The sequence below is a fragment of the Cebidichthys violaceus genome, unplaced genomic scaffold, assembly GCF_023349555.1.
Source record: "Cebidichthys violaceus isolate CVI_PGR_0920_01 unplaced genomic scaffold, fCebVio1.0.p SCAF_11, whole genome shotgun sequence".
NCBI classification, from domain to species: Eukaryota; Metazoa; Chordata; class Actinopteri; order Perciformes; family Stichaeidae; genus Cebidichthys; species Cebidichthys violaceus.
In genome coordinates this window covers 1,506,836-1,532,886 of record NW_027176274.1, presented here as the reverse complement: position 1 = coordinate 1,532,886, position 26,051 = coordinate 1,506,836, and the positions used below count along the sequence as shown (strand labels likewise).

At 41.2% G+C, this 26,051-nt stretch overlaps 1 protein-coding gene across 1 annotated transcript in view; it reads right to left on the bottom strand.

Annotated features, from left to right (window-relative positions):
- neb (nebulin) overlaps nucleotides 1-26,051 on the bottom strand; it is a 78,839-nt gene that overhangs the window by 31,157 nt on the left and 21,631 nt on the right. The window contains exons 36-98 of the mRNA XM_068736831.1: nucleotides 25,703-26,014; nucleotides 25,373-25,579; nucleotides 25,165-25,269; nucleotides 24,875-24,982; nucleotides 24,447-24,758; nucleotides 24,116-24,322; nucleotides 23,915-24,019; nucleotides 22,220-22,327; nucleotides 21,799-22,110; nucleotides 21,483-21,686; nucleotides 20,717-20,821; nucleotides 20,476-20,583; nucleotides 20,066-20,377; nucleotides 18,364-18,567; nucleotides 18,112-18,216; nucleotides 17,772-17,879; nucleotides 17,364-17,675; nucleotides 17,048-17,251; nucleotides 16,796-16,900; nucleotides 16,577-16,684; nucleotides 16,177-16,488; nucleotides 15,879-16,082; nucleotides 15,649-15,753; nucleotides 15,430-15,537; nucleotides 14,748-15,059; nucleotides 14,459-14,662; nucleotides 14,254-14,358; nucleotides 14,042-14,149; nucleotides 13,635-13,946; nucleotides 13,326-13,529; nucleotides 12,479-12,583; nucleotides 12,159-12,266; nucleotides 11,725-12,036; nucleotides 11,031-11,234; nucleotides 10,831-10,935; nucleotides 10,546-10,653; nucleotides 10,151-10,462; nucleotides 9,920-10,024; nucleotides 9,704-9,802; nucleotides 8,610-8,711; nucleotides 8,405-8,512; nucleotides 8,006-8,317; nucleotides 7,367-7,471; nucleotides 7,159-7,263; nucleotides 6,967-7,071; nucleotides 6,772-6,879; nucleotides 6,563-6,673; nucleotides 5,746-5,943; nucleotides 4,490-4,594; nucleotides 4,289-4,393; nucleotides 4,092-4,196; nucleotides 3,894-4,001; nucleotides 3,681-3,794; nucleotides 3,389-3,586; nucleotides 2,996-3,100; nucleotides 2,757-2,861; nucleotides 2,537-2,644; nucleotides 1,610-1,717; nucleotides 1,412-1,519; nucleotides 730-834; nucleotides 517-621; nucleotides 331-429; nucleotides 24-128 (exon numbers count right to left, since the gene is read on the bottom strand). Coding sequence (XP_068592932.1) covers nucleotides 24-128; nucleotides 331-429; nucleotides 517-621; nucleotides 730-834; nucleotides 1,412-1,519; nucleotides 1,610-1,717; nucleotides 2,537-2,644; nucleotides 2,757-2,861; nucleotides 2,996-3,100; nucleotides 3,389-3,586; nucleotides 3,681-3,794; nucleotides 3,894-4,001; nucleotides 4,092-4,196; nucleotides 4,289-4,393; nucleotides 4,490-4,594; nucleotides 5,746-5,943; nucleotides 6,563-6,673; nucleotides 6,772-6,879; nucleotides 6,967-7,071; nucleotides 7,159-7,263; nucleotides 7,367-7,471; nucleotides 8,006-8,317; nucleotides 8,405-8,512; nucleotides 8,610-8,711; nucleotides 9,704-9,802; nucleotides 9,920-10,024; nucleotides 10,151-10,462; nucleotides 10,546-10,653; nucleotides 10,831-10,935; nucleotides 11,031-11,234; nucleotides 11,725-12,036; nucleotides 12,159-12,266; nucleotides 12,479-12,583; nucleotides 13,326-13,529; nucleotides 13,635-13,946; nucleotides 14,042-14,149; nucleotides 14,254-14,358; nucleotides 14,459-14,662; nucleotides 14,748-15,059; nucleotides 15,430-15,537; nucleotides 15,649-15,753; nucleotides 15,879-16,082; nucleotides 16,177-16,488; nucleotides 16,577-16,684; nucleotides 16,796-16,900; nucleotides 17,048-17,251; nucleotides 17,364-17,675; nucleotides 17,772-17,879; nucleotides 18,112-18,216; nucleotides 18,364-18,567; nucleotides 20,066-20,377; nucleotides 20,476-20,583; nucleotides 20,717-20,821; nucleotides 21,483-21,686; nucleotides 21,799-22,110; nucleotides 22,220-22,327; nucleotides 23,915-24,019; nucleotides 24,116-24,322; nucleotides 24,447-24,758; nucleotides 24,875-24,982; nucleotides 25,165-25,269; nucleotides 25,373-25,579; nucleotides 25,703-26,014 — 10,020 coding nt within the window. The remainder of the gene's footprint in view (nucleotides 1-23; nucleotides 129-330; nucleotides 430-516; nucleotides 622-729; nucleotides 835-1,411; nucleotides 1,520-1,609; nucleotides 1,718-2,536; nucleotides 2,645-2,756; nucleotides 2,862-2,995; nucleotides 3,101-3,388; nucleotides 3,587-3,680; nucleotides 3,795-3,893; nucleotides 4,002-4,091; nucleotides 4,197-4,288; nucleotides 4,394-4,489; nucleotides 4,595-5,745; nucleotides 5,944-6,562; nucleotides 6,674-6,771; nucleotides 6,880-6,966; nucleotides 7,072-7,158; nucleotides 7,264-7,366; nucleotides 7,472-8,005; nucleotides 8,318-8,404; nucleotides 8,513-8,609; nucleotides 8,712-9,703; nucleotides 9,803-9,919; nucleotides 10,025-10,150; nucleotides 10,463-10,545; nucleotides 10,654-10,830; nucleotides 10,936-11,030; nucleotides 11,235-11,724; nucleotides 12,037-12,158; nucleotides 12,267-12,478; nucleotides 12,584-13,325; nucleotides 13,530-13,634; nucleotides 13,947-14,041; nucleotides 14,150-14,253; nucleotides 14,359-14,458; nucleotides 14,663-14,747; nucleotides 15,060-15,429; nucleotides 15,538-15,648; nucleotides 15,754-15,878; nucleotides 16,083-16,176; nucleotides 16,489-16,576; nucleotides 16,685-16,795; nucleotides 16,901-17,047; nucleotides 17,252-17,363; nucleotides 17,676-17,771; nucleotides 17,880-18,111; nucleotides 18,217-18,363; nucleotides 18,568-20,065; nucleotides 20,378-20,475; nucleotides 20,584-20,716; nucleotides 20,822-21,482; nucleotides 21,687-21,798; nucleotides 22,111-22,219; nucleotides 22,328-23,914; nucleotides 24,020-24,115; nucleotides 24,323-24,446; nucleotides 24,759-24,874; nucleotides 24,983-25,164; nucleotides 25,270-25,372; nucleotides 25,580-25,702; nucleotides 26,015-26,051) is intronic.

Genomic DNA, 26,051 nt, shown 5'->3' with positions numbered 1-26,051 from the left:
CTATAATGCGATAAACGACTCACTCCGCTCATGTGGGTCTTCAGCTCGGTCACTCGTTTGTACTCTGGTGTGTCCAGGACCACGGAGAAGTTGGCGAGGTTCTTCTTCGCCTCCACCGGGTAGGTCACCTATAAAACACAGGATTTCAGATGTGCAATATAGTAAACGCAAACATTCACTTTGATAATATTTTATTTATTTATTACGTCTCCACTGATGCATCTTGTTGTTGCACTATCCTCTTTGCTGCTGTAATACTTTAGATCTGCGCTGTGGCACTAATGAAGGATCATCTTCTCTTAAATATTAAATGAATATTGAAACACGTACCCTTTGCTTGGTGATGTTGCGGATGTGGATCATCTCTGGGGTGTCATACAAGAAGCAGCCGAGTCCTCTCAGCCACGACAGATCCTCTTTGTATTTCAGCTAGGAAAAAAGAAAAAGATTTGAACCAACATTTTCAGACTAAAGTTTTGAAGTTACCTCCGTGTGTCTTGTGTCTTGTCGTCACACCTCGCTGGTGATCTGGTTGACGTGGTAGCAGTGCAACAGCTGGGGCGTGATGGGCAAATTGATCAGCTGGCCTCTGGTGTTGTAGTATTTCTCTCTGTAGCACAACTGGAAATAAGACGGGAACAAAAAGGCAGAATGATGATAAAGATACCACTCATCGTGAATAAAAAACAGGTGCACGGATGACTTGAGCCGTGTGAAACGGTTCCCTACGTCGCTGAGGTGCTTCTGGTTCATCTTGACTTGTTTGATGTCCGGAGTGTCGTAGGTCGTGTGGATCTTGTCCTTATGCTTGTGGTATTCCTCCCGATACAGACGCTGTGGAGGGGAAGGAAAGAAGGCAATACGTGAGAGTGTTTTATATCTAGAGGTGCAACGGATCATAAAAGTCACGGTTCAGATCCGCACAAAAGAAAAAAAGGATTAAGTAGAACTTTTAGATCTCTGATCATGTTTTTGCTGCTGATACTAACTGATGATCATTAATGATCCATATTAACATACAGATTCATACTATTGTTTGATTATAGCAGCTGGTCTACAAGGAACCAGAATATTTATATTAACCACCGTCCTAAAAATCATTTCAACGCTCTGAAGTCAGTAAACCATCAAAAATACAAAATGTTATACTTTTACTTTGTTATAGTAATTTATAGTGTTTTTTTTCTTCATAAAAACACAACATTCAAATTATATTTGTATTCGTTAAAATAAATCTCATCGTTATTATTGTTAATGATGTATAATAATTAATAACAACTTTATTTACACTGTGTTAAACTGTGTCATTAATCTGAGGTCCACATGTGTGATGAACTGTGAGGAGATCAGTACGGATCACGGATCCACTACGATCTGCTACACCACTAGTTTTATCTGAGGCTCATCTTACGTTGTTGGTGATCTTGTTGGCCTTCCTTGAGTTGACGAAGTTCACGCCCTCTGGGTGAAGAGTGTAGGCCTTCGCCTTCATCATCTCGTAGGCTTCCTTGTACTTCACCTGCACAAATACAACATGATTCATTAAGATAAAACAAAGAAAACCTTCATTTGTCTACAAGTTCTTTGGGTGAATCTGGACTGTACTTACACAGCTGGTGACGACGCTGTTCTTCTTGGCCTGATTGATGAGAGGGGTGTCGTAGGGCAGCGAGTAACCGGTGGGCATCTGGCTCTTGTTGGCCTCCTTGTACCAGTTCTGAGAGAAGACAAGACGACGAGGTGAGACAGGACGTTAGAGAGTCAAAGGGTGTTTCAGTGCCTATGGGACACCTAGAATCAGGACTGGTTCAGGACCCACAGGGGATTTTATTTGGGTCGCCAACTAAACTTGGTGAATATTTTCCATCGTCTCTTATTTAGCATTTTTATCTGCGTCTAAAATTTGTTTAACTGATGAGAGGAAATGAAGAGAGTCTAAGAGACAGCCTAAAGTATTTAACATGTGTTTATGTTTTCAATAACACATTCATAAGTCAGAGTTGTGATTTATCAAACGTAAATCTCTGGTAAATGGCTGGTTTAGCTCTTCAAGTAAATATAAGGTGACGTGGAAAAAGGCAGTAAAAATGATCAGGAGCGTTCATTTACGAACAGATTCGCTCTCTTTTTATCGCTGGCCTGTTGTGAAGTAAGTCGCAATGGTTCCTTATTTTCAAGAAAATAATACACTAATACAGGGGACCAAACACCACCTACATTAAAAAAATATGGTAAAAGTAAACGAACAATAGCATTCAAAAGGAAGTCTGGACAAAATAAGAAGTTTTAGTTTAGTTTCAGTTCTTCAGAAAGGTTCAGTTTTAGTTTACAGTAGTTCTAGTTTGTTCTGGTGAAGGCCAGGTCTAACGTCTCACAGGTGCAGTATGTAGCTACGCATTCATACAAAACAGCTTTTTAATCAGTCTTTATGCTCTTACAGTATACATGATGGTATGATGTCTTTTTGAAAGGTGTACGTATGAAGTTATTATCATTATATTTCTAAGGGCTGAGCATTAGGGAGAGTTATTCTTACGTCACTCTGGATGTAGTTGGCCATGCGAGCCCTCTCCGTGTCGACGGTCACAGCTGGAGCCGTGTTGGTTCCCTTGATGTTGGCGTTGTAAACGTAGCGGTAGTGCAGCTGGAAAAAAAAAAAGCAGAAGAAAAAAACAATGAGATGTACGACCACGTTTTGATATTTAGAGAGTATTTTTGTAGTAAGTAATGGAGATTTTTAAGAAGATTTCACTTACGTCGCTCAGGTTCTGAGAGTTCTGCTTGGACGTCTCGTACAGAGGAGTGTCCGTCACCACCGAGTAATCCTTGAAGGACTCGATACCTTTGGCTCTGTACTTGTTCTGGAACAAAAACACATTCAACACTGGACTTTATAGCAGTCTACGGAGGATTCATGGAGGAAGGCAAGAGGAGGAAAACAACAGAATGACTGAGGGAGGATGTGAAGTGGAGTGAACGAGTCCTGAGCACTGACCTCGCTCTGAAGATCACCGGCATGCTTGACGCGGAGGATCTCCGGCGTGTCCCAGGCGTAGCAGCCGATTCCCTTCAGCCAGTTCAGGTCGTCCTTGTAGAAGATCTGTGGAGAGAACGCGAGAAATCACACGCCTCAAGTTTACTGTGTGTGATTGTACTGAAACCCCCTTTTTCATACAAACATTAAGGGCTGCTACTTCTGATTTTTATGTTCTTATGTTTTATTTATTAAACATAACACTCACAAAGAATAGTTTTTAGCAGCTTATCAGATTCCCAAATAGTTGCCATGTTATAATAATATCTTGCATTGTACAGTGCTATGAAATGCAAGGTAAATAAGAAGATATAGCATCATAAACCATATGCAGCATGGAGAGTAGGTACTCACGTCGCTGAGCTGCTCGTTGACTTTGCGGGCCTGGGTGTACACCTGCATGTCGGGGAGGCAGATCCACTGATGCAGGTGTTTGCGGTAGTTGACCTCGCTGACGGCGGACTGGGTTTTGTGGGCAGACAGGATCTCCAGCATGTCTGCCGGGATATGGTTCTTGGCCTTGGTCTTCTCGTAGTCCTCCTTGTAGAGGCGCTGTAAAGATGGACAACCCCGGCTTTATTCTCCTGCACCCCTCTTCGTTAAAAAGGAAATGCAGATAAAACGGCTCGACTTAGGTTCAACTCACGTCCAGGACCAGCTTTCCAGCTTTGACGCAGCGAGCGGTGGCGGGATCGTCCTCCAGAGACTTGGGCAGACTGTAGAGGGATTTGAACTTCTCGTAATCCTCCTTGTACTTCACCTAAAAAAAAAGAAAAGGGACCACGGGTTTCATATTGTGTGACTCAAACATCGAAGTGCAGTATTAACAGGAGATGGAACTAGCAGAAGTTAAACTCACGCCGCTGAGAATGATCTTCTGCTGCTTGGCGTGCTGCATGGAGTGTGAGTCGTGTGGAATCTGGTAGCTCTTGTCTTTGATTTTGTCCCAGGCTTCGCTGTACTCTTTCTGTTGACAGGAGAGCACAAAAAAGATTACGTCATCGTGCGCTGACGCCGCCGCCGCCACCGTTTACAAAGCTCCGTGATCTTATCTTACTTTGCTGAAGAAGTGCTTGAAGTTGTGGCATCTGACGTAGTCGTGCGTATCCAGAATGGTGGTGTACAAGTGCTTCTCCTTATGATAAGCCTCCTTGTAGTTGAGCTGTCGATGACAAAGTGTCAAATTAACGCACTCGATCAGGCATTTTAAACTCAAACGTTGTATTTGTGTTTTTAAAAGTCCAGCTCGCTCACATCACTGGCCCAGGTGTGACCCAGGACAGCAGTCACGTAAGCCGGGGTGTCCGTCACGATGGAGTAATTGTTGAATTCTTTCTTGGCCTCATGTCTGTATTTAAGCTGAAAGGGAAAACGTGACACGGGTAAATATAGAATTGAAGTTAATCATATGAATGTGAATAACATTTCTGACGGACCGTCCAGCCTGTTACTCACTTCGCTCTGCAGGTCGTAGGACTTCTTGGCGCGGAGGATCTCTGGCGTGTCCCAGACAAAGCAACCCATTCCCTTCATCCAGTTCAGGTCTTCCTTGTAGAACACCTGTTGAATGGCATCAGCAAAACGACACGTTCAATAAGGGAGAGAACATCTGAATAGGGATTTCTGGATACGAGCTGCTATTCAAAACAAATAAAAGTCAACTCAGGCAGCAAAATAGATGCTCTTACGATGGCTCTCAATTTTACTACGAGGAACCTTCATGTTCTGTTGGTTCTGTTGGTCCCTGTGGACTAAAGCTGTAGTGTCTCTGAGCACCAGACTCCCTTTAGAAAACCTCTCATTCTACTGCAGCAGGGTCTGACAGTCTGACCCTCTCAGTCCTGGTTCTGGTTCTCCCGTGCCTCCCTTCCCTCCAGCGGGTCCAGAAATACGCCCTGGGTCTCCAGCAGAGAGGAGAAGCTCTGCTCCTGGAGGAGGAGGAGAAGGAGGAGGAGGAGGAGGAGGAGGAGGAGGAGGAGGAGGAGGAGGCGCTGCTGCCGGGAGCTGATCTCTCCTCCTCCCTCCGGATCTGGGTCTGTCCACGGTGGGCCGGTCTCTGCTGGAGGATCTGGGTCTGTCCACGGTGGACCAGGTCTCTGCTGGAGTCTGAGCTGAAGGAGGTTCTGGTGAACCTGCATGAGTTCATCTGGTTTCACCAGAATCCGACCCGGTGGCTCCGATGACATCATTAAGAATAACTCTATAAAAACAGACCATCTTCTCTCTGATGGTCTCTGTACTGATGGAGGTCTGATAGAGGATCATGACTACACTGAGACTGGTTCATACAGAGGATCAGGATTACACTGAGACTGGTTCATATAGAGGACCAGGACTACACTGAGACTGGTAAAGGTTCCTCAGAGAAACTGATATATATGTATATATATATATATGTATATATACATATATATATATATATATATATATATATATATATACATATATATATATATATATACATATATATATATATATATACATACATATATATATATATATATATATATACATATATATACATATATATATATATATATATATATACATATATATATATATATGTATATATATATACATATATATACATACATATATATATATATATGTATGTATATATATATATGTATGTATATATAGACTTTGGTGAGTTTGTCCAAACGAGTCAAATCACATAGCGAGCAGCAGATGAGCTCTGAAGAAGAACCTACATCACTGAGAATCTCGTTGGTCTTGCGGGCACGGATGGCGTCCTCCTGGTCAGGGTGGCACGTCCACTGGTGCAGGTAGGTGCGGTAGAGGACGTCGCTCAGCATGTCCTGGCAGCGCTTAGCAACCCTGTTGGCGATGATGTCTGGTGGGAGGTGGGTCTTGGTCTTGGTTTGGTGGTAGTCCTTGTGGTAGTCCCTCTGTGAAGACATGCAGACCATGGGAAGTTATTGACATTGTCATTACCAATGACACAAATTGACCTAAAATTTTATTTTAGCACAAATGTAAATAATATCTGGTCATATAAGTGTCTACAAGGTTTAAGGACATGTCTCCACCAACATGGAACAAGAAGCAACCTGAAAAGTGAAGTCCAAGCTTCACGTGTTAAAGCTGCATTCTCTCTAGTGTCCACCAGGGGGCGACTCCTCTGGTTGTATAGAAGTCTAGTCTAAAATGACTCTACTTCTCTCTTGATTTATTCCCTCAGTAAACATTGTAAACATGAGTTTATGGTCTCAATCTCTAGTTTACAGTCTTCTTCAATACAGCATGATGTTCATTTAGTATATTATGCTCCATTTAGAGTCTGCGCTAGCTGGTATCTTAGTATTTGCTATACTAATGGTACTTGCCCCCGCCGGGCCTTGCTTCTTCCAAGCTCCACCCTCTCGTAAAAATATAGTCACCTCTAGCTCCTCTTGGCTTCAAAACGGTAGTCAGCAAACCAATGGGTGACGCCCCGGGGGCTACGTCCACTTCCTCTATACATTCTATTGTATGAGACAAATAGAGAAAGTATTTTGGATATCTTACCAGTCCCTTGTGCTTCTCCTGGGCGCCACAGCGCATCACCTCGGGGAAGTCCACCAGCGTCCCAGCCATGTAGTGACCCTTGGCCTTCTCATGGGAATCCTTGTACTTGACCTGGTAGCATCCAGAATAAGAAAAGTCTCAACTATTGTTTACATTCCACAAGAAGAAAAACATGATTCCTTATTATCGCCAATGAAGAAGACGCGTACGTCACTGATGATCTCTCTGCCCTTCTTGCCACTGAGAAGTGGGATGTATTCATGGTTCAGCTGGTAGCCCGTTGCTTTAGACTCGTCCCATTGCTGTTTGTAGAGTTTCTGAAATCACACGAGCACAAAGTGTAAAACAAGGCTAATATATATGACATCGTAAAAATGTATGCAATAATAAAGACTTTGCATTACCTCGCTGATGTTCTTGGACACCTCCCTGCTGTGAGCCAGTTGAGGAGTGTCTTCTGAACCAATATAATGACCCTTTTCTGCATTGAAGGTCTCTTTGTACTTCAGCTGTAGCAGGAAGCAAAAACAACAGATGTGTGTTAATTACCAAGCGACTTGAAATGAGGAAGTTTAACTTTGTTTTTCTTCACATACATCACTGAGGTTTGCGGCGTTTATCCTCGCCAAGATGAGCTCAGGACGGTCCACGATCAGGGTGAAATTCGGAAAGCAGTCCTTGGCATCCTTCTTGTAGTGCCTCTGCAATGTAAAACGTACAGCGGTGAGGTGAGACCACAGCCAACTGGCATGAAAAAAGGGGGAAAACGTGCTAATAAGACCGAATGCAATGCAGTTCACCCACCTCGTTCATAATCTCCTGGGCATTTCTGACCTTGACGTGATCGACAGACTCAGCTGCCACCCAGCCGCAGCCACGGAGCCATTCCAAATCAGCCTTATACACATTCTGAAGACAGGAAGCAAGACGTTCAGATACAGTTCATGGTACGAGTGATTGATTTGTTTTCATGTTATGCACATAACCAACCCTCATGGGTTTATAAGACACCAAAGCTGTCCAAAAGGTCCAAAAAGCGGTCAAACATTTCATTCAGTTTCATGTTATCTCACAGCTCGGTCTTGTGCCTTCTTTTCCAGGCTTGGAAAATAAAATCTGCTACAAGGAAGGCTCCTTTCTTGATGGGACAACAAAACAAAAAGTGCACCTCGCTCACACAATAAACAAGGTCCGTCCTCCTCTGAAGTGACGGTTACTGGGGCTGAATGGTAATGTTCTAACTGTGCACATATCTTTGTCTTTTGTTGAAGTTGTACTTCACATAAAGTTCTGCACTGTAGTTATTTGTTGACAGACAACTTTCACTCTATGCAGGAGAAACATTTTGGTCCTAATCTGAAGATCACAAAGTAGATCTTCTGGGAAAAGACAAATCGTTCATTAAAAAAACCAACATGTATGAGTCCCGTGATGAGCACTCACATCACTTTGAAGATCGTAGGCTTTGCGGGCCTGGATGACATTGTTCTGGTCTGGCATGCAGGTCCAGTTGTGCAGGTGGGTTCTGTAGTTGAAGTCGTTGACTTGGATCTGGCACTTCTTGGCCAGCTCCAGAGTCAGCATGTCTGCCGGCAGGTTGTACTTGGTCTTGGACTTGTTGAAGTCCTTCTTGTACAGGGCGTCACTGGCGATGTTGGCCGAGTTCATAGCCAGCATGATCAGAGGGTCGTCCTGGACGCAGCGAGCGCCGATGTGGTGACCCACCTGCTTACGGTAACTCGAGAGGTACTTATGCTACGGGACGGACAGAAATCATAAATTCAGCTCCACAATTCTAATAAACGTAATTATGAAAAACACAACTTTGCCCCAAATACTCACTTGACTCTGAACTTTGCTATTTTGGATGCACTGCTTGATTGGAACAGCATCTCCAGGCATGAAGTATCCCGTGGCCTTGACCGAATCCCAAGCTTTGGTGTACAGTTTCTGCAAGAGACGGAAGAAGTTATTCGGGTTAATAATGACGTCATGCTTATTTGGTAGAGGACAAAGTATTGTTGACTTGCTGAGGAGTTGGTCTTACCGGGTGAACGTTCTTCGCCACCTCTCTGGCTGTGGCGAGCGTTGGGGTATCTGAGACTGTGTACTTGGTCTTGTCCTTGTGCCAGGCCTCACGATATTTAGCCTGAGCAGAGCGACAAATCAAAATTCAGTTACCAGAAGAAAAAAAACTACAAATTTGTCATGCCACTATTGTGTGAGGTGGTTCACTGGTTCCCAATCTAAGGGTAAACATTTTAACTAATAGAGATCACAGTGAAACCACCGTTATTACTTACATTAAGACATTACGCTTTTCTGAACGTTTCTTTTTTTTTTTTTTCAATATGTGCAAATATTACCAGAACATAAATGTGAACATTAGATAACACCAGGTTCATGTTAGGGAATGTTTGTGTCACTCCATAAATCAGAAAAAAAATAAAGATATGTTTTGTTAAATTACATACATTTTGGTGAATAAGGTAAAACTAATAGATGTCACCATGGAATTAAGACAATTATTTTTTTTTACAAGTTTCCTGAAATAAAATGTTTAAATATGGAAATGAGGCATGATCTAATGGTAACTTTTGATGAATTTAAGAGAAATCTACAGACACAAAATAGACAAAGCAGTAAAATAAATATCTAATCTCAAAGAAGACGTGTTAGGGAAGAAAGAGACCAAAATCTGTAAATGAAAAGCATTAAAAGCTGTGTATGCCTGTACCTTCTACCTTATGGGTCCCCTTTTCTATCATTTAGTAATCTGACTAAGTGACATATTTCATGGATGTCTCATATTACACTTAATGCATAATACTATAACAGTTAAGAATAGCTGATAAACTGTATAATTAACCTGAATAGTGAAAGCATAACTGCAGGAAATTTGTGTAAAACAGATCATTTAGATGAATTTTGAACAGATTATTTTCTACCTGCTATTTTTTCGGAACTTTTAATATAATTCTCTGTATTGTGTTTTATTTTTAACAATCATACAAACTTAACAGGCTTCTTTTGTTCTGTTACTGCTTTGGCGACCCACAGTGGGAGTTGGGACCCCCAGATTGGGAACCAGTGTATTTCAAAAGAAAAAATGTCATCTGAATAGCAGAGCATCATCCTCACCTCGTTGAGGACTCCAGCAGCATTCTTAGCACAAACCATGTCGACTCTGTCAGTTGGAACTATGAATTTCTGATCATCCAACTTGACACGGTAGCCTCTCTGTAAAGAAGCAAGAAAGACACACAAGAACAATAATTCAGCTGATTTAATTTAGTATTTATATAAATGTCTGAGATTTCACGAATAATAAAAAAGTCAAATTGTAGTCGTACTTACCTCAGCCAGGACCTTCTGTGCATGCTTCACCTTCATAACATCCACAGACTCATGTGGCATCCATCCACATCCACGGAGCCACTCCAAATCAGCTTTGTACACAGCCTGAGGACACAAAACAGACACGTTTACGTGTTTCCACAACAGTATATACACAGAAAAGGGCTGAAATAGGAGTTTACATATCGTTACAAAGATCCAATGAATATTTCAATATCCACATAAACCTACATCACTCTGGAGGTCGTAGGCCTTTCTGGCCTGGACCACATCGTTGGAGTCCGGCAGACAGGTCCACTGGTGCAGAAGAGTTCTGTAGTTGAAGTCGTTGACTTGGATCTGGCACTTCTTGGCGAGCTCCAGAGCCAACATGTCCGCCGGCAGGTTGTACTTGGTCTTGGACTTGTTGAAGTCCTTCTTGTACAGGGCGTCACTGGCGATCTTGGCCGAGTTCATAGCCAGCATGATCAGAGGGTCGTCCTGGACGCAGCGAGCGCCGATGTGGTGACCCACCTGCTTACGGTATGATGCGTGGTACTTGTACTAAAAAGAGATGAAAGACCGAATGAAGAAAGTGTCTCATTTATGAATCTGTATTTAAACCTCATCCAGAGTTCTCTTCTTACGTCACTGATGATATCTCTGGAAGCTCTAGCCTTCAGCACGGCGATGGCGTCCTGCTTGATGTGGTAGCCCTTGGCCTTCTGGTCGTCCCATGCCTGTGTATACAGTTTCTGCACACAGCAAAAAAGATATGATCAAAAACACTGAAATCCGTAGTGTATCGTCAGCAGTTGAAAATCACAGGGATCATGCTCTAAAATGTACATAGTTTGAAGCTATTTATGCAAAGTTTTACGAGTTCCAGCACCTGCAGAAATCATGCAGATGTTGTAATTATGCAAACTTACGTTGCTGATGCTGATAGCGTTGGCTTTGGACAGCACGGCGGCGGGGGTGTCAACTGGCAGGCGGAAAGAGAGCTTGTCTTTATCCCAGACTTCTCTATACTTCCACTGTCAGAAAGACAAAAAAAAAAAACATGAACGTCTCATTTATAGAGATATTTGTGCAACCATATGTATACAGTTTTGAATGTGTTATTACTCACATCGCTGATGTTGTGAGCGTTCTGCTTGGACAAGACGATCGTTGGGAGGTCGACCACGCTGGTGAACTTCACAGAGCTGGGGGGCTGGCGGTAGAGCCTCTCATTGATGATGGCCTGAGCGTTTCTAGCTTTGACGACATCCACGGAGTCATGTGGTGACCAGCCGCATCCCCTCAGCCACTCCATGTCCGCTTTGTACACGGCCTGGAAAACAGAGAGCAGTTCAAACCCCAACAAATACTGTTGACTTTCAGTCACCGGTTAACACGGTTACTGGTTCAACTGAAACACCCGTTGCTCTAAAACGGTCGTGATTCTGTCTGAATTCTGTAGAACTTGAGTTGATTATTTTTGTTTTTGCTGCTGAATCGTAGTGAAAATGATAAACCTCATTCAGGTGAAAGGTGCTACATAAATAAAGTTCATTCATTCATTTGTCCGATTACGGGATGTCTAAACAAATTAGATTTTCCTTTAGTTTGTTGGATGCAGATCTTGGTTCAAAATGTAAAACTATCAATGAAACCAACATACTGTATATACAGAATCCTACAACTCTGAGTATGAGTTAGCATGGCCACGAAAACAAATGTAACTTCATGTGCTGATGACGCTTATAGGTGTAACAGTACTAATACGATAAGAGCTAAAAACAAACTCCAAACCAATCCTCTCCAGCTTTTCATGTACTCACATCGCTCTGGAGGTCGTAGGCCTTTCTGGCCTGGACCACATCCGTGGAGTCTGGCAGGCAGGTCCACTGGTGCAAGTGAGTTCTGTAGTTGAAGTCGTTCACTTGCTGCTGGCATTTCTTGGCTAGTTCAATCGCCACCATGTCGCCTGGCAGGTTGTACTTGGTCTTGGTCTTGTTGAAGTCCTTCTTGTAGATGTTGTCGCTGGAGATCCTCGCTGCGTTAGCGGCCAACATGCACAGAGGGTCGTCTTGGATGCTGAGCGCACCAATATGATGGCCACATTGCTTGCGGTAACCGGCTTTGTATTTGTACTAGAAAATGTTTAGGAATGGAAGTATTTTTGATTAGTTTTAATGACAAAAAAAAAATAAAAAATGCTGCAGAAGAATTCAGCTCGTGAAGCGAATATGAAAATCGAGAGGTTCAGACTTACATCACTGACGATGTCTCGGGAGGCCTTGGCTGATTTAACAGAAATTGCATCTTTGGGAAGGAAGTAGCCTTTGTTTAGGGCTTCCATATAGCCTTCACGGTATTGTTTCTGGGAAAAAGGAATGATACAGTTAGGGTGTCTGATATACTGTATATACACCACATTACAAAACACCAATTTCCTTTAAGGTCAACAATGATATGTCAATATTCATTCTTCAAACTTTAGCACTCTAAACTGATTGAGATAAAGCTAACAGTTACTGATATGATCATTTGTGATTATTGGTTATACAGCTACATGACGAGGCACTGCTTTACCAGACTGGTGTTGATTTTGTTCTGCTTGGCCAGGACGATCTCGGGGGTGTCGGGCATGACGTGGATGTTGAGCTTGTCCTTCTCCCAGGTAGAAGTGTACGCTTTCTGCAAACAGCAAACACGGTTTAACACGGTTCAGTGAGACGTGACTTCTCTGAGTCATAGAACAATATCATGAAGCAAACAGAGCTTTGCCTGAAACAAGTTAAACAACTGAAACAAAATACTAAAGATAGCCGCAGCTATCGCTTATTTTAGTTATTAAGTATTCTACTGATTATTCCATTATGAAAAACACTTTTGCTTTATTAAGGAGCAATAATAGTAAATTAACAAAGTCTGCTTAGAGCTAGCTAAAAGTCTCCATCAAACAACTAGATTTATTAAAATTTTGAATTGTACAAAAGTACATTTGAACACATCATGGAAACGTTACAATTTAACTTCAACCAATACTAATTTTTACAGAATGGAGCTTGAACGCATCATAATGTAACTCAATGCAACCTCTGTTGACGTTAGCTATTAGCTCGGTTATTTAGCAAAGCAGGACTGATTTGCCCACTAGTTGCTAACAGCTAACAGCTAGCGTTAACATAAATGAGCTCTCCTCCCGGAGATCTCAACACAGATTTGCTGTTCAATTAAATTTGTGCGTTGTTGATTAGCGGCACCACAAACCGACTTCCCAAAGATGGGAAGGGGGGGGGGGGGGGGGGGGGTTGAACGAAACAAGTTTCTTCAGGACTTGTTTACTACTTTAAGAACACTCCCACAAAAGAAAACAAAAATAATAAGGACGAGTAAATCAATAAATAAAATACATTGAAATAACACTGAATACTACCTTGTCCATGGTGTGGGCATTGGCCTGAGCCAGGACAAATGGCATGTCAGTTGTCTTGGCGGTGAATTTGAAGTGGCTGGGATGCTGACGGTACTTAATCTCGCTCAGTATCTCTGATGCTTTCTTCACTTTTTCCACATCAACTGAACCGATTGGCACCCAACCTGTTCCCCTGATCCATTCCATGTCGGCCTTGTAAACAGCCTACGAATCACAGCGGGGAGGACAAACATTAAGTTCTCTTTTTAAAAAAAAAAATCTTTGCAGTTTTCAGCAAAACACATTCTAAAGGAATTTTGTATTGCTCACATCGCTCTGGAGGTCGTAGGCCTTTCTGGCCTGGCGAACATCAGTGGAGTCAGGTAGGCAGGTCCAGTTGTGCAGATGAGTTCTGTAGTTGAAGTCGTTGACTTGGATCTGGCACTTCTTGGCCAGCTCCAGAGTCAGCATGTCTGCCGGCAGGTTGTACTTGGTCTTGGACTTGTTGAAGTCCTTCTTGTAGAGGGCGTCACTGGCGATGTTGGCCGAGTTCATAGCCAGCATGATCAGAGGGTCGTCCTGGACGCAGCGAGCGCCGATGTGGTGGCCCACCTGCTTACGGTACCCCACCTTGTATTTGTACTGTGTAGAGAGAAAGAGTGAAGTGATGATTAACAGAATGTGGCACAACTAAGCACAAGTCACTATCAGAGAGAATTCATTTATATGTTACGTACATCACTGATGATTTCTCTTCCACGTTTGGCAGCAACAATAGAGACTGCATCGGCCTTAATGTCGTAGCCCTTCCTGAACATCTTCTCAACATCTTCCCTGTATAGTTTCTGGAAGAGAAAGGGAAAGAAAGTTTCATTATAAAAATTTAAATCACATATAATCACATATTTTGTGACATGGATGTGTAACACCCAAAACAGACAAAACGTACCTTGCTGATGTTGTAAGCATTAGCTCTAGAAAGCAGAATCTCAGGTAAGTCAGGGATCACATGGTTCTTAACCTTGTCAGCCTCCCAAGCAGCAGTGTAGTTTTTCTGTGGTGAGAAACACAAAAAGAAAACACAAATTGTAAACACCAGGAAAAGATGGAACAAATGTGCCGAATTCGTAGACGAGGGATGTGATATTCCTTACCTTGTTGATGGTTGCAGCGTTTGCTTTGGCCAAGACCATGGGAATAGAAGTCATGTCAGTTGTAAATTTCTGTGTGTCTGGTTTTAGCCTGTAGAGATGGTCGCTGAGAATTCTTCCAGCATTCTTGGCCTTCAACACATCAATCGAACCAATGGGGACCCATCCTACGCCCACGACCTCATCCAAGTCGGCTTTGTAGACAGCCTGTTGGCAAAAGCATTTGAACACATAAGCACGGTCGATAAAAGGTATGTCGAGACATGTTGAATGTGTCAAAAGGAGGGCTCACATCGCTCTGGAGGTCATAGGCCTTTCTGGCCTGGCGAACATCAGTGGAGTCAGGTAGGCAGGTCCAGCTGTGCAGATGAGTTCTGTAGTTGAAGTCGTTGACTTGGATCTGGCACTTCTTGGCCAGCTCCAGAGTCAGCATGTCCACCGGCAGGTTGTACTTGGTCTTGGACTTGTTGAAGTCCTTCTTGTACAGGACGTCACTGGCGATCTTGCCGGAGTTCAACGCCAGGACGATCAGAGGGTCGTCCTGGACGCTGAGGGCTCCGATGTGGTGGCCCACCTGCTTACGGTACCCCACCTTGTACTTGTACTGAGGATAATAGAATAAAATGTTTTAGTTGCAAGTAGAACAACCCTCACATTATGTTTAATACCAGTGTGTCAATCATTGGGCTGTACCGAATGTAATGTTTTTAAATTCAAAGCTTCTATCGCGGGCTTCAAATACAGCTTTGAATGGAATATATGATTTTGTGTTATTGTGTTTATATAGCTTAAATGTAATTTATGGTACAGGTGTACAATAATACAGGTAGGTGCAAGAGAGTGAACAGTTTTGACTGCAGTAAAGATGTTGTTTTTGAAAGGCTTAAAAAAGGACTAAAGCAGAATATTTTGTTCAATAAAACATGTTGTGAATCAAATACAAACAGATATTAGATTCAGTATGAGTCACTTACATCACTGACGATGTCCCTGGAGGCCTTGGCAGCCTTGACAGACACTGCATCCACAGGGAGGAAATAGCCTTTGTTGATGGCGGCCTCATAACCTTGTCTGTACAGTTTCTGAAAAGTAGAACATACTTTTTATGGATACTTTCTTGAACTGTTTCAACAAATGGAGGTCTCATCGTGGCACTTAATTCTGGAGAGCTTCAGGCTTTCCACAAACCCAACCTTGCTCATGGTGATGGCGTTCTGCTGAGAGAGGACGATCTCAGGCGTGTCAGGGTTGATGTGCACCTTGATCTTGTCCTTCTCCCATGCCTCGGTGTAGAGACGCTGGAACAAACCACAAATATTTTGTTACTTGATGGTATCAACTGGAGAGCTCTCCATTGCAAAGCAAGGTAGTCACTATGTACTATAGAACCTTTCATTTCACCAATAAAATTACAAACGCTAACCTTGTTCATGGTCAAAGCGTTATTCTTTGCCAGTACGATGTTCATGGCATCTGTGGTGCTGGTGAAGGGAATCTTGGAGGGGGGCTGGCGGTACTTCCTTTCACACAAGGCGTCTGCAGCCTTCTTGGCTTTCTCCACCTCGATTGAGCCAATGGGGACCCAGCCCAGGCCCTGGAGCCACTTCAGGTCAGCTTTGTAGACGGCCTATGAGGTGCAGTAACGCAAAATTAAACTCCTGACATACTTGGTAGCATGAACATAGAATGAGAAAATAAATTAGCAGGGAAGCTACACTCACATCACTCTGTATGTCATAAGCCCGTCTGGCCTGGACGACATCAGAGGAGTCTGGCAGACAAGTCCAGTTGTGGAGGCGGGTGATGTAGTTGGCGTGGTTGACCTGGATCTGGTTCTTCTTGGCCAGCTCAAAGGCCAGCATGTCCACCGGCAGGTTGAACTTGGTCTTGGACTTGTTGAAGTCCTTCTTGTACAGGGCGTCACTGGCGATCTTGGCTGAGTTCAGAGCCAGCACGAGCAGAGGGTCGTCCTGGACGCAGCGAGCACCGATGTGGTGGCCCACCTGCTTACGGTATGCTGCGAGGTACTTGTACTGGAGGAAAAATGAAATAAATACATATACTAGTTGTTGCAGCCCTACTTGTCAATTTGCATTTAAATAACTCAAACGAAACACTTACATCACTGGCGATGTCCGTGGAACGCTTTGCTGCTTTAACAGAAATGGCATCCTCGCGCATGTCGTAGCCCTTCTTCTTGGAGTCTTCATTGGCCTGTTTGTACTTTTTCTGTACACACACACAATCATCCCAGAGACGTTAAGTATATCAATTTACCACTGAAAGTAATCCATGAATACGAGTTGAAGCACCACCATAATTATTAAATTCTCCACTTACCAAGCTGTAGTTGACATTGTTGGCTTTGGCTAGAAGAACATCCATAGCGTCAGGCATGATGTGGATCTGAGACTTCTGGTTCTCCCAGGCTTCAACATATGATTTCTATAGTCATAAAAACCAAAGATATGAGAGCTTATTCATATTATGCACTCTGCAAGTTAGGGTTTTTATGAGAGAAGAGAAATAGTTCAACAGAGTCATTTTGTATTATTTACAGCTACTTCTCTGAGAGGATTAATGATTTCATACCTTGTTCATAATCTGAGCGTTGGCCTTAGCCAACACCATGGGCATGTCTTCAGTGGTGATTTTGAACTTGAAGTTGGTCGGAGGTTGACGATACTTTCTCTCATTTAGGGCCTCGCCTGCTTTCTTCGCCTTCTCAACATCCAGTGAGCCTATAGGCACCCACCCGATGCCCTGCATCATCTTCAGATCCTCCTTGTAAACATTCTGGACCAAACAGAAAGAGTTTATTATGGTGAAAGATGCTCCAAAACATTAAAAATGTACATTCATAAACATGATAACTTCCTACAATATGAACTCAAGGATTCATACTCACATCACTCTGTATGTCATAAGCCCGTCTGGCCTGGACAACATCAGAGGAGTCTGGCAGACAAGTCCAGTTGTGGAGGCGGGTGATGTAGTTGGCGTGGTTGACCTGGATCTGGTTCTTCTTGGCCAGCTCAAAGGCCAGCATGTCCACCGGCAGGTTGAACTTGGTCTTGGACTTGTTGAAGTCCTTCTTGTACAGGAAGTCGCTAGCGATCTTGGCTGAGTTCAGAGCCAGCACGAGCAGAGGGTCGTCCTGGACGCAGCGAGCACCGATGTGGTGGCCCACCTGCTTACGGTATGCTGCGTGGTACTTGTACTGGAGGAAAAATTGAAAACAAAGTTCCATGGTTACATTGTAGAGAAATAAATGTATGGTAGCTGTTTATCATTGTTAAAAAATCCAACAGCTTACATCACTGGCAATGCTTGTGGAAAGCTTTGCTGCTTTAACAGAAATGGCGTCCTCGCGCATGTCGTAGCCCTTCTTCTTGGCGTCTTCATTTGCCTGCTTGTACTTTTTCTGTAAACAAACACAAATGCCCAACAGACATAAGTACATGCATTATCCATTCAAAGTAGGACTGAGATATATTAGGTATGTGTTGATGAATGAAAGAAATATCCTTATTAATATAGAATATCTTCGAGTCCTAATTTGTAGCCTTTTAAAAAAGTGCTGTATAAATACATTGTATTATTATTATATAATCCATACATAAGTGTTGCTTTACTATGTTGAATTCTCCACTTACCAAGCTGTAGTTGACATTGTTGGCTTTGGCTAGAAGAACATCCATAGCGTCAGGCATGATGTGGATCTGAGACTTCTGGTTCTCCCAGGCTTCAACATATGATTTCTGTTGTCATAGAAACCAAAGATATTAGAGCTTATTGATATTATGTACTCTGCAAGTTAGGGTTTTTATGAGAGAAGAGAAATAGTTCAACAGAGTCATTTTGTATTATTTACAGCTACTTCTCTGAGAGGATTAATGATTTCATACCTTGTTCATAACCTGAGCGTTGGCCTTAGCCAACACCATGGGCATGTCTTCAGTGGTGATTTTGAACTTGAAGTTGGTCGGAGGTTGACGATACTTTCTCTCATTTAGGGCCTCGCCTGCTTTCTTCGCCTTCTCAACATCCAGTGAACCTATAGGCACCCACCCGATGCCCTGCATCATCTTCAGATCCTCCTTGTAAATATTCTGGACCAAACAGAAAGAGTTTATTATAGCGACAGGCAGTCAGGGAATGTAAGTACTGCACTTAAGTATAAATTTAAACTACTTTCACTTTACTTTACTTTAAGTATTTCTATGTTCTGCTGCTTTCTACTTCCCTCCACTACATCTCAGATCCAAATATTGTACTTTTTACTCCACTACATCTCAGAGTTAAATATTGTACTTTTTACTCCACTACATCTCAGAGTTAAATATTGTACTTTTTACTCCACTACATCTCAAAGTTAAATATTGTACTTTTTACTCCACTACATCCCAGAGTTAAATATTGTACTTTTTACTCAACTACATCTCAAAGTTAAATATTGTACTTTTTACTCCACTACATCTCAGATCTAAATACTGTACTTTTTACTCCACTACATCTCAAAGTTAAATATTGTACTTTTTACTCCACTACAGCCCAGAGTTAAATATTGTACTTTTTACTCCACTACATCTCAGAGTTAAATATTGTACTTTTTACTCCACTACATCTCAGAGTTAAATACTTTTTACTCAACTACATCTCAAAGTTAAATATTGTACGTTTTACTCCACTACATCCCAGAGTTAAATATTGTACTTTTAACTCAACTACATCCCAGAGTTAAATATTGTACTTTTTACTCCACTACATCTCAGAGTTAAATACTTTTTACTCAACTACATCTCAAAGTTAAATATTGTACGTTTTACTCCACTACATCTCAGAGTTAAATATTGTACTTTTTACTCAACTACATCCCAGAGTTAAATATTGTACTTTTTACTCCACTACATCTCAGAGTTAAATATTGTACTTTTTACTCAACTACATCCCAGAGTTAAATATTGTACTTTTAACTCAACTACATCTCAGAGTTAAATATTGTACTTTTAACTCAACTACATCTCTACATAAAGTGAAGGATGAAGTGTTCCTTTATGTGTTGAGAAAATCCTCTTCCTTCTTCAGCTAAATAAACTCTTTAAAAAGCCTCTTGGATCAGCTGGAAAATACATCGTCACAAAGCTGAAAACAAGCTGTTTGTTCTTTTTTGAGATACGTGGTTCTCACAGGGCAGAGACGCTACAAATGTATGATGATCTTATAGAATATAATACATTGATGTAGATTGAACTAACCAACAGGATATAAAGGAGTTAACATGCAACATTCACATTAATGCAGCAGAAACATCAGATGTAATAGTAAAACACTGACAGGCAACATTTTACTGCACTATTAATACTTCTACTTTCAGTACTTCAAGTGTATGTTGCTGATAATACTTACATACTTTAAACTGAGTGGAGTTTTGAATGCCGGGCTTTTACTTGTAGTGGAGTATTTTCACAGTGTGGTAGCAGTACTTTTACTGAAGTGTAGGATCTGAATACTTTTTCCACCACTGGTGAAAGATATTCCAAAACTCTAAAAATGTAACTTATAAACATGATAACTTCCTACAATATGAACTCAAGGATTCATACTCACATCACTCTGTATGTCATAAGCCCGTCTGGCCTGGACGACATCAGAGGAGTCTGGCAGACAAGTCCAGTTGTGGAGGCGGGTGATGTAGTTGGCGTGGTTGACCTGGATCTGGTTCTTCTTGGCCAGCTCAAAGGCCAGCATGTCCACCGGCAGGTTGAACTTGGTCTTGGACTTGTTGAAGTCCTTCTTGTACAGGGCGTCACTGGCGATCTTGGCTGAGTTCAGAGCCAGCACGAGCAGAGGGTCGTCCTGGACGCAGCGAGCACCGATGTGGTGGCCCACCTGCTTACGGTATGCTGCGTGGTACTTGTACTGGAGGAAAAATTGAAAACAAAGTTCCATGGTTACATTATAGAAAAATACATGTATGCTAGCTGTTTATCATTGATAAAAAAAATCCAACAGCTTACATCACTGGCAATGCTTGTGGAAAGCTTTGCTGCTTTAACAGAAATGGCGTCCTCGCGCATGTCGTAGCCCTTCTTCTTGGCGTCTTCATTTGCCTGCTTGTACATTTTCTGTATACACAGGAAACAAGTATGACAAACATTCAAGCATCTTCTGAAAAATGGCGGTGTATCATTAAGTATGTTGCTTCAAAAGCTATAACAACAACTTCACTTATTATCAAAATGTCTGAGAAGGACTCACCAGACTGTAGTTGGATTTGTTGGCTTTGGCCAGTTGAACATCAATGGCATCAGGCATGATATGGATGGTGGTTTTGTCTTTCTCCCAGGCTTGAATGTATGCTTGCTGTAATAATAATAATAATGAAAATAATAATAAACTTGATCTTTATAGCATCTTTCATACAATAAATGCAGCACAAATTGGTTTGCATGAAGGGAAAATAGACTTAGAATGAACATAAAAACAGGGAAAATAAGACAACACATTTGATAAAGTTAAATAAAAATAAGAAACAGAATTCATACAATGCATAACATGAGGTGGAAAATAAAACCCCAAATTTAAAAACCCATATTTGCAGCATGAACATTATAAAAAAAATGTTTGCATTGATTGCTGAACTTTTTACTTCATGTGCAAGAGACACCACCAATATTAAAGGTTTAAACATCATTGATAGTGAACATCATGCAGATGATGTGATTGTATTTTTCGCAGAGACACAGAAACTGTGGCATTTTCTTTTAACGTTGCAGAACAATTTAGGATAAATGCTGACCCTTTCATTGTGTACAGGAGAATCTTAAGTATTTTGGAAACTATAATTAAATAGCTTGTTTCAAATAAATTACACGCATCTATCAAACAATATTAAATCATGTCGATAGGAGCAAAAATCTGTGTTGTAACAATGAACATCATAAAATATCATAAAATGTATTTTTTAAAAACAGCAACAGTTACTCTATGCTTAAAAAAAGTGTTTTAAGTGTTCGCGAAATACCTTGTTCATAACCTGAGCGTTGGCCTTAGCCAACACCATGGGCATGTCTTCAGTGGTGATTTTGAACTTGAAGTTGGTCGGAGGTTGACGATACTTTCTCTCATTTAGGGCCTCGCCTGCTTTCTTCGCCTTCTCAACATCCAGTGAACCTATAGGCACCCACCCGATGCCCTGCAACATCTTCAGATCCTCCTTGTAAACATTCTGGACCAAACAGAAAGAGTTTATTATGGTAAAAGATGCTCCAAAACATAAAAAATGTACATTCATAAACATGATAACTTCCTACAATATGAACTCAAGGATTCATACTCACATCACTCTGTATGTCATAAGCCCGTCTGGCCTGGACGACATCAGTGGAGTCTGGCAGACAAGTCCAGTTGTGGAGGCGGGTGATGTAGTTGGCGTGGTTGACCTGGATCTGGTTCTTCTTGGCCAGCTCAAAGGCCAGCATGTCCACCGGCAGGTTGAACTTGGTCTTGGACTTGTTGAAGTCCTTCTTGTACAGGGCGTCACTGGCGATCTTGGCTGAGTTCAGAGCCAGCACGAGCAGAGGGTCGTCCTGGACGCAGCGAGCACCGATGTGGTGGCCCACCTGCTTACGGTATCCTGCGTGGTACTTGTACTAAAAAAAGGAAGTGTGAGAGTTTTTGTAATCATGCAATGTTGAGGGGGGAAGCATAATAAATGATATACAAAAGGTAGCATATATAAATAACCATGCAGACACTTACATCACTAGCTATAGCAGTGGAAGCTTTGGCAGCCAGGACTGCAATGGCATCACCACCAACATGATGACCCTTCTTCTTGGACAGCTCATTGTCCAATTTGTACAGTTTCTGAAGAGAGAAAGAGAGAATAAATATTTTTTTTATAAAGAAGAAGAGCATGTCTTTGTATAATGTAACAGTTTGTGATATAACCATCATGAATAAATGGTAACTTGATAGTCTAAATCTGAGTGTATATTTACTTTACTGTTAAAAACAATGAAATGATAATAAATAATGTTTACTAATATTAGTAATGCTACAATTTACATTATTTAACAATGTATTATAGCACACATTATAGCATTTTACATTCCTTAGTAAGTATTTGTTAATGATTACCAAATAATTAGTAAAACATCAAGCATTACATAGATAGATGGACCAGGTATTTGTAATACCTTATTAATGGTAAATAATTGGTTTGTAAACTGTCTATAAATTACAATTACAATTATTATTGTAATTATTTCAATGACTATTATAATCACATTTGCAACTGATGATTATAATACTTTGTTAAATGTGTATAAATAAAGTAAATGTAAAGCATCTATAAACATTATTTAGATATACAGTTAATACCTTGTTAAATGGTTTGTAAATACTTTGTAAAGCATCCATAAACATTTTTTAGATAGATAGTTAATACCTTGTTAAGTGTTTAATAATTACTTTGTAAAGCATCTATAAACATTGATTTAGATATATAGTTAATACCGTATTAAATGGTTTGTAAATACTTTGTAAAGCATCTATAAACATTGATTTAGATATATAGTTAAAACCTTGTTAAGTGTTTAATAATAACTTTGTCAAGCATCTATACATAGTTTTTAGATAGTTAACACCTTGTTAAATGGTTTGTAAATACTTTGTGAAGCATCTAAAAACATTGTTTAGATAGATAGTTAATACCTTGTTAAATGGTTTGTAAATACTTTGTAAAGCATTCATAAACATTATTTAGATAGATAGTTAATACCTTGTTAAGTGTTTAATAATAACTTTGTAAAGCATCTATACATAGTTTTTAGATATATAGTTAATACCTTGTTAATGTTTGTAAATACTTTGTAAAGCAAGTATAAACATTGTTTAGATAGATAGTTAATACCTTGTTAAATGGTTTATAAATACTTTCTAAAGCAAATATAAACATTGTTTAGCTAGATAATTAATACTTTGTCAATGGTGGATGATTGGTTTCTGGTCCATCGATCTATGTAATGTTTATAGATGTTTTAAAAACAATTTCTTAAAGGTTTATACATCATTTGGTAATCATGAAAACATGCATAATATAGTAAATAGCATGTTATAATGTGTGCAACAATGAACTGTTAATACATTTTTTACTAATGTAATTATAATATAATTTGTATTGTCTCATATAAGCTATGGTGCAATTTATGATTTTGAAACAAATTTAGAAACAAATCATTTCATATGATCACAATAAGTTAAAACAAAACACTAAACACAAAAATATTTAATTATGTGTTAACAGTAAAATAACTATTAACTAAACTGTAATTGACTATCAATTTACCATTTATTAAAGGTTATTATAAAATATTGTTATTGTATTTTTTACCTTACAAATCATGACGGAGCAAGAAAATTGTGAGGAAAAATGAAGTTATCACACTGTACCTCACTGACGTTCTTCTTGTTTCCTCTGGCAAGAACAATGCCCATTGCATCAGGCATGATGTGGATGGAAGTCTTGGCTTTCTCCCAGGCAGTGATGTAGGATTGCTAAAAACATAAACGTAGTGGATGGCTTCATATCTTAGACATAAATGCTAGAGAAGAGATATTTGTATCATTTTCACAGCTAGTCCCATCCAGTACCTTATTCATTATCTGGTTGTTGGCAGTGGCCAGTGTCAGATCCATGGAGTGCATGTCCTTAGTGAATTTGAACTTAGTCGGAAGTTGACGGTACCGGCTCTCACTGAAGATCTTTCCAGCTATTTTTGCTCTCTCAACATCCAACGATCCAATAGGAACCCATCCTATTCCCTTCATGAAGCTGTCGTAATCACTCTTGTACTGGTTCTGAGGGAGAATATCAACAGATTTCCTTCACAATGCAGCACAGTAATGTAGAGCTTTGGATTTTTCTTTTAAAATCTACAAATAAATGTAAATTTAAAAGACGATTAAGTCAGAGTCTACATACATCACTGGCGATGAACTGCATGTTACGAGCCCGTTGCAGGTTTATGGCATCAGGGAGCAGAGCGTAGCTGTGCTGGATCCTCCTGTATCCGGCCATCGTCTGAGCAGCAGAGGCCTTCTTGGCGTGCATCACGCTCATCATGTCCACTGGGGAGTGATACTTCAGCTTGGCCTTGTTGTAGTCCTTCTTGTAGTTCTTCTCGCTCTGCATCTTAGCCACCTCCATGTAGTGAACCAGCCGAGGGTCGTCCTGGATGCTGCGGAAGCCCACGTGGTGGCCTCTGGCCTTCTCGTACGCCAGCTTGTACTTGTACTGTGACAGCAAACGCGTACTTTGTCATGCACAGAGACTGTACTGTTATATATCATGTACTATGCAGTATGTATTGTAAATATTGATTTCATACAGGATGTTTTTTTGTAACTTACATCACTGGCAATGGTGGTACCGGACTTGGCAGCCAAAATTGCGACGGCGTCTCCTTTGAGGTGGTAGCCTTTATTGGCCATCGCCACAACACCGGCTTTGTAAAGTTTCTGTAAGGTACATAAAATGTGTTTACATTCACAAACAGAGTCTTTATTGTCCTTTTCTGATGGACAGAGGATATCATATGCTGTACGTATTGTAAAGCCCCCTAAGGCATATTTGTGAATTGAGATATTGGGCTATACAAATAAAATTGAATTGGTTTATCAGTTCCATATATGCCCCTTACATTGCTCATGTTGAGGGCATTAGCTTTGGCCAGGACAATCTCCGGAGCGTCTGGCATGATGTGGATTGTCCGTTTGTCCTTCTCCCAAGCTGCAGTGTATGCTTGCTGTATATGAAGACACCAGAAAAACAAACCAATGATGATTGTTGTGAACAATACAAACTTTTCTTTGTCCCTGCACTATAGAGCTCAGTTAAACGTGCTGCACCTTGTTCATGATCTTGTTGTTGGCAGTAGCCAGAGTCAAGTCCATGGAGTCCATCAGCTTGCTGAACTTGAAGGTGGATGGATGAGTGCGGTACCGATTGTCACTCTGAATCTGACCGCCAACTTTAGCGGTCTCAACTCCAATAGAGCCGATGGGGACCCATCCGGTGCCTTTGATATAGCTGTTATATTCAGACTTGTAGTCCCACTACGAAAAGAAATACAAGATCTGGTCAAACAAAGGATCATGCAGCAATTATCAAGAGTTATCTGCCTTCATAGATGGATGCAATTATCATGGGCATAGCACAGCTGGTATTTTAACACTCACATCACTACACTGGACGTTCATGGTGCGAGCTAGCTTGAAGTTCAAGGCATCAGGGAGCATAGCGTAGCTGTGCTGGATCTTCCTGTATCCGGCCATAGTCTGAGCAGCAGAGGCCTGCTTGGCGTGCATCACGCTCAACATGTCCACTGGGGAGTGATACTTCAGCTTGGCCTTGTTGTAGTCCTTCTTGTAGTTCTTCTCGCTCTGCATCTTCGCCACTGCCATGTAGTGAACCAGCAGAGGGTCGTCCTGGATGCTGCGGAAGCCCACGTGGTGGCCTCTGGCCTTCTCGTACGCCAGCTTGTACTTGTACTGTGACGGTGAATAAATACGTATTTACCATGTACGA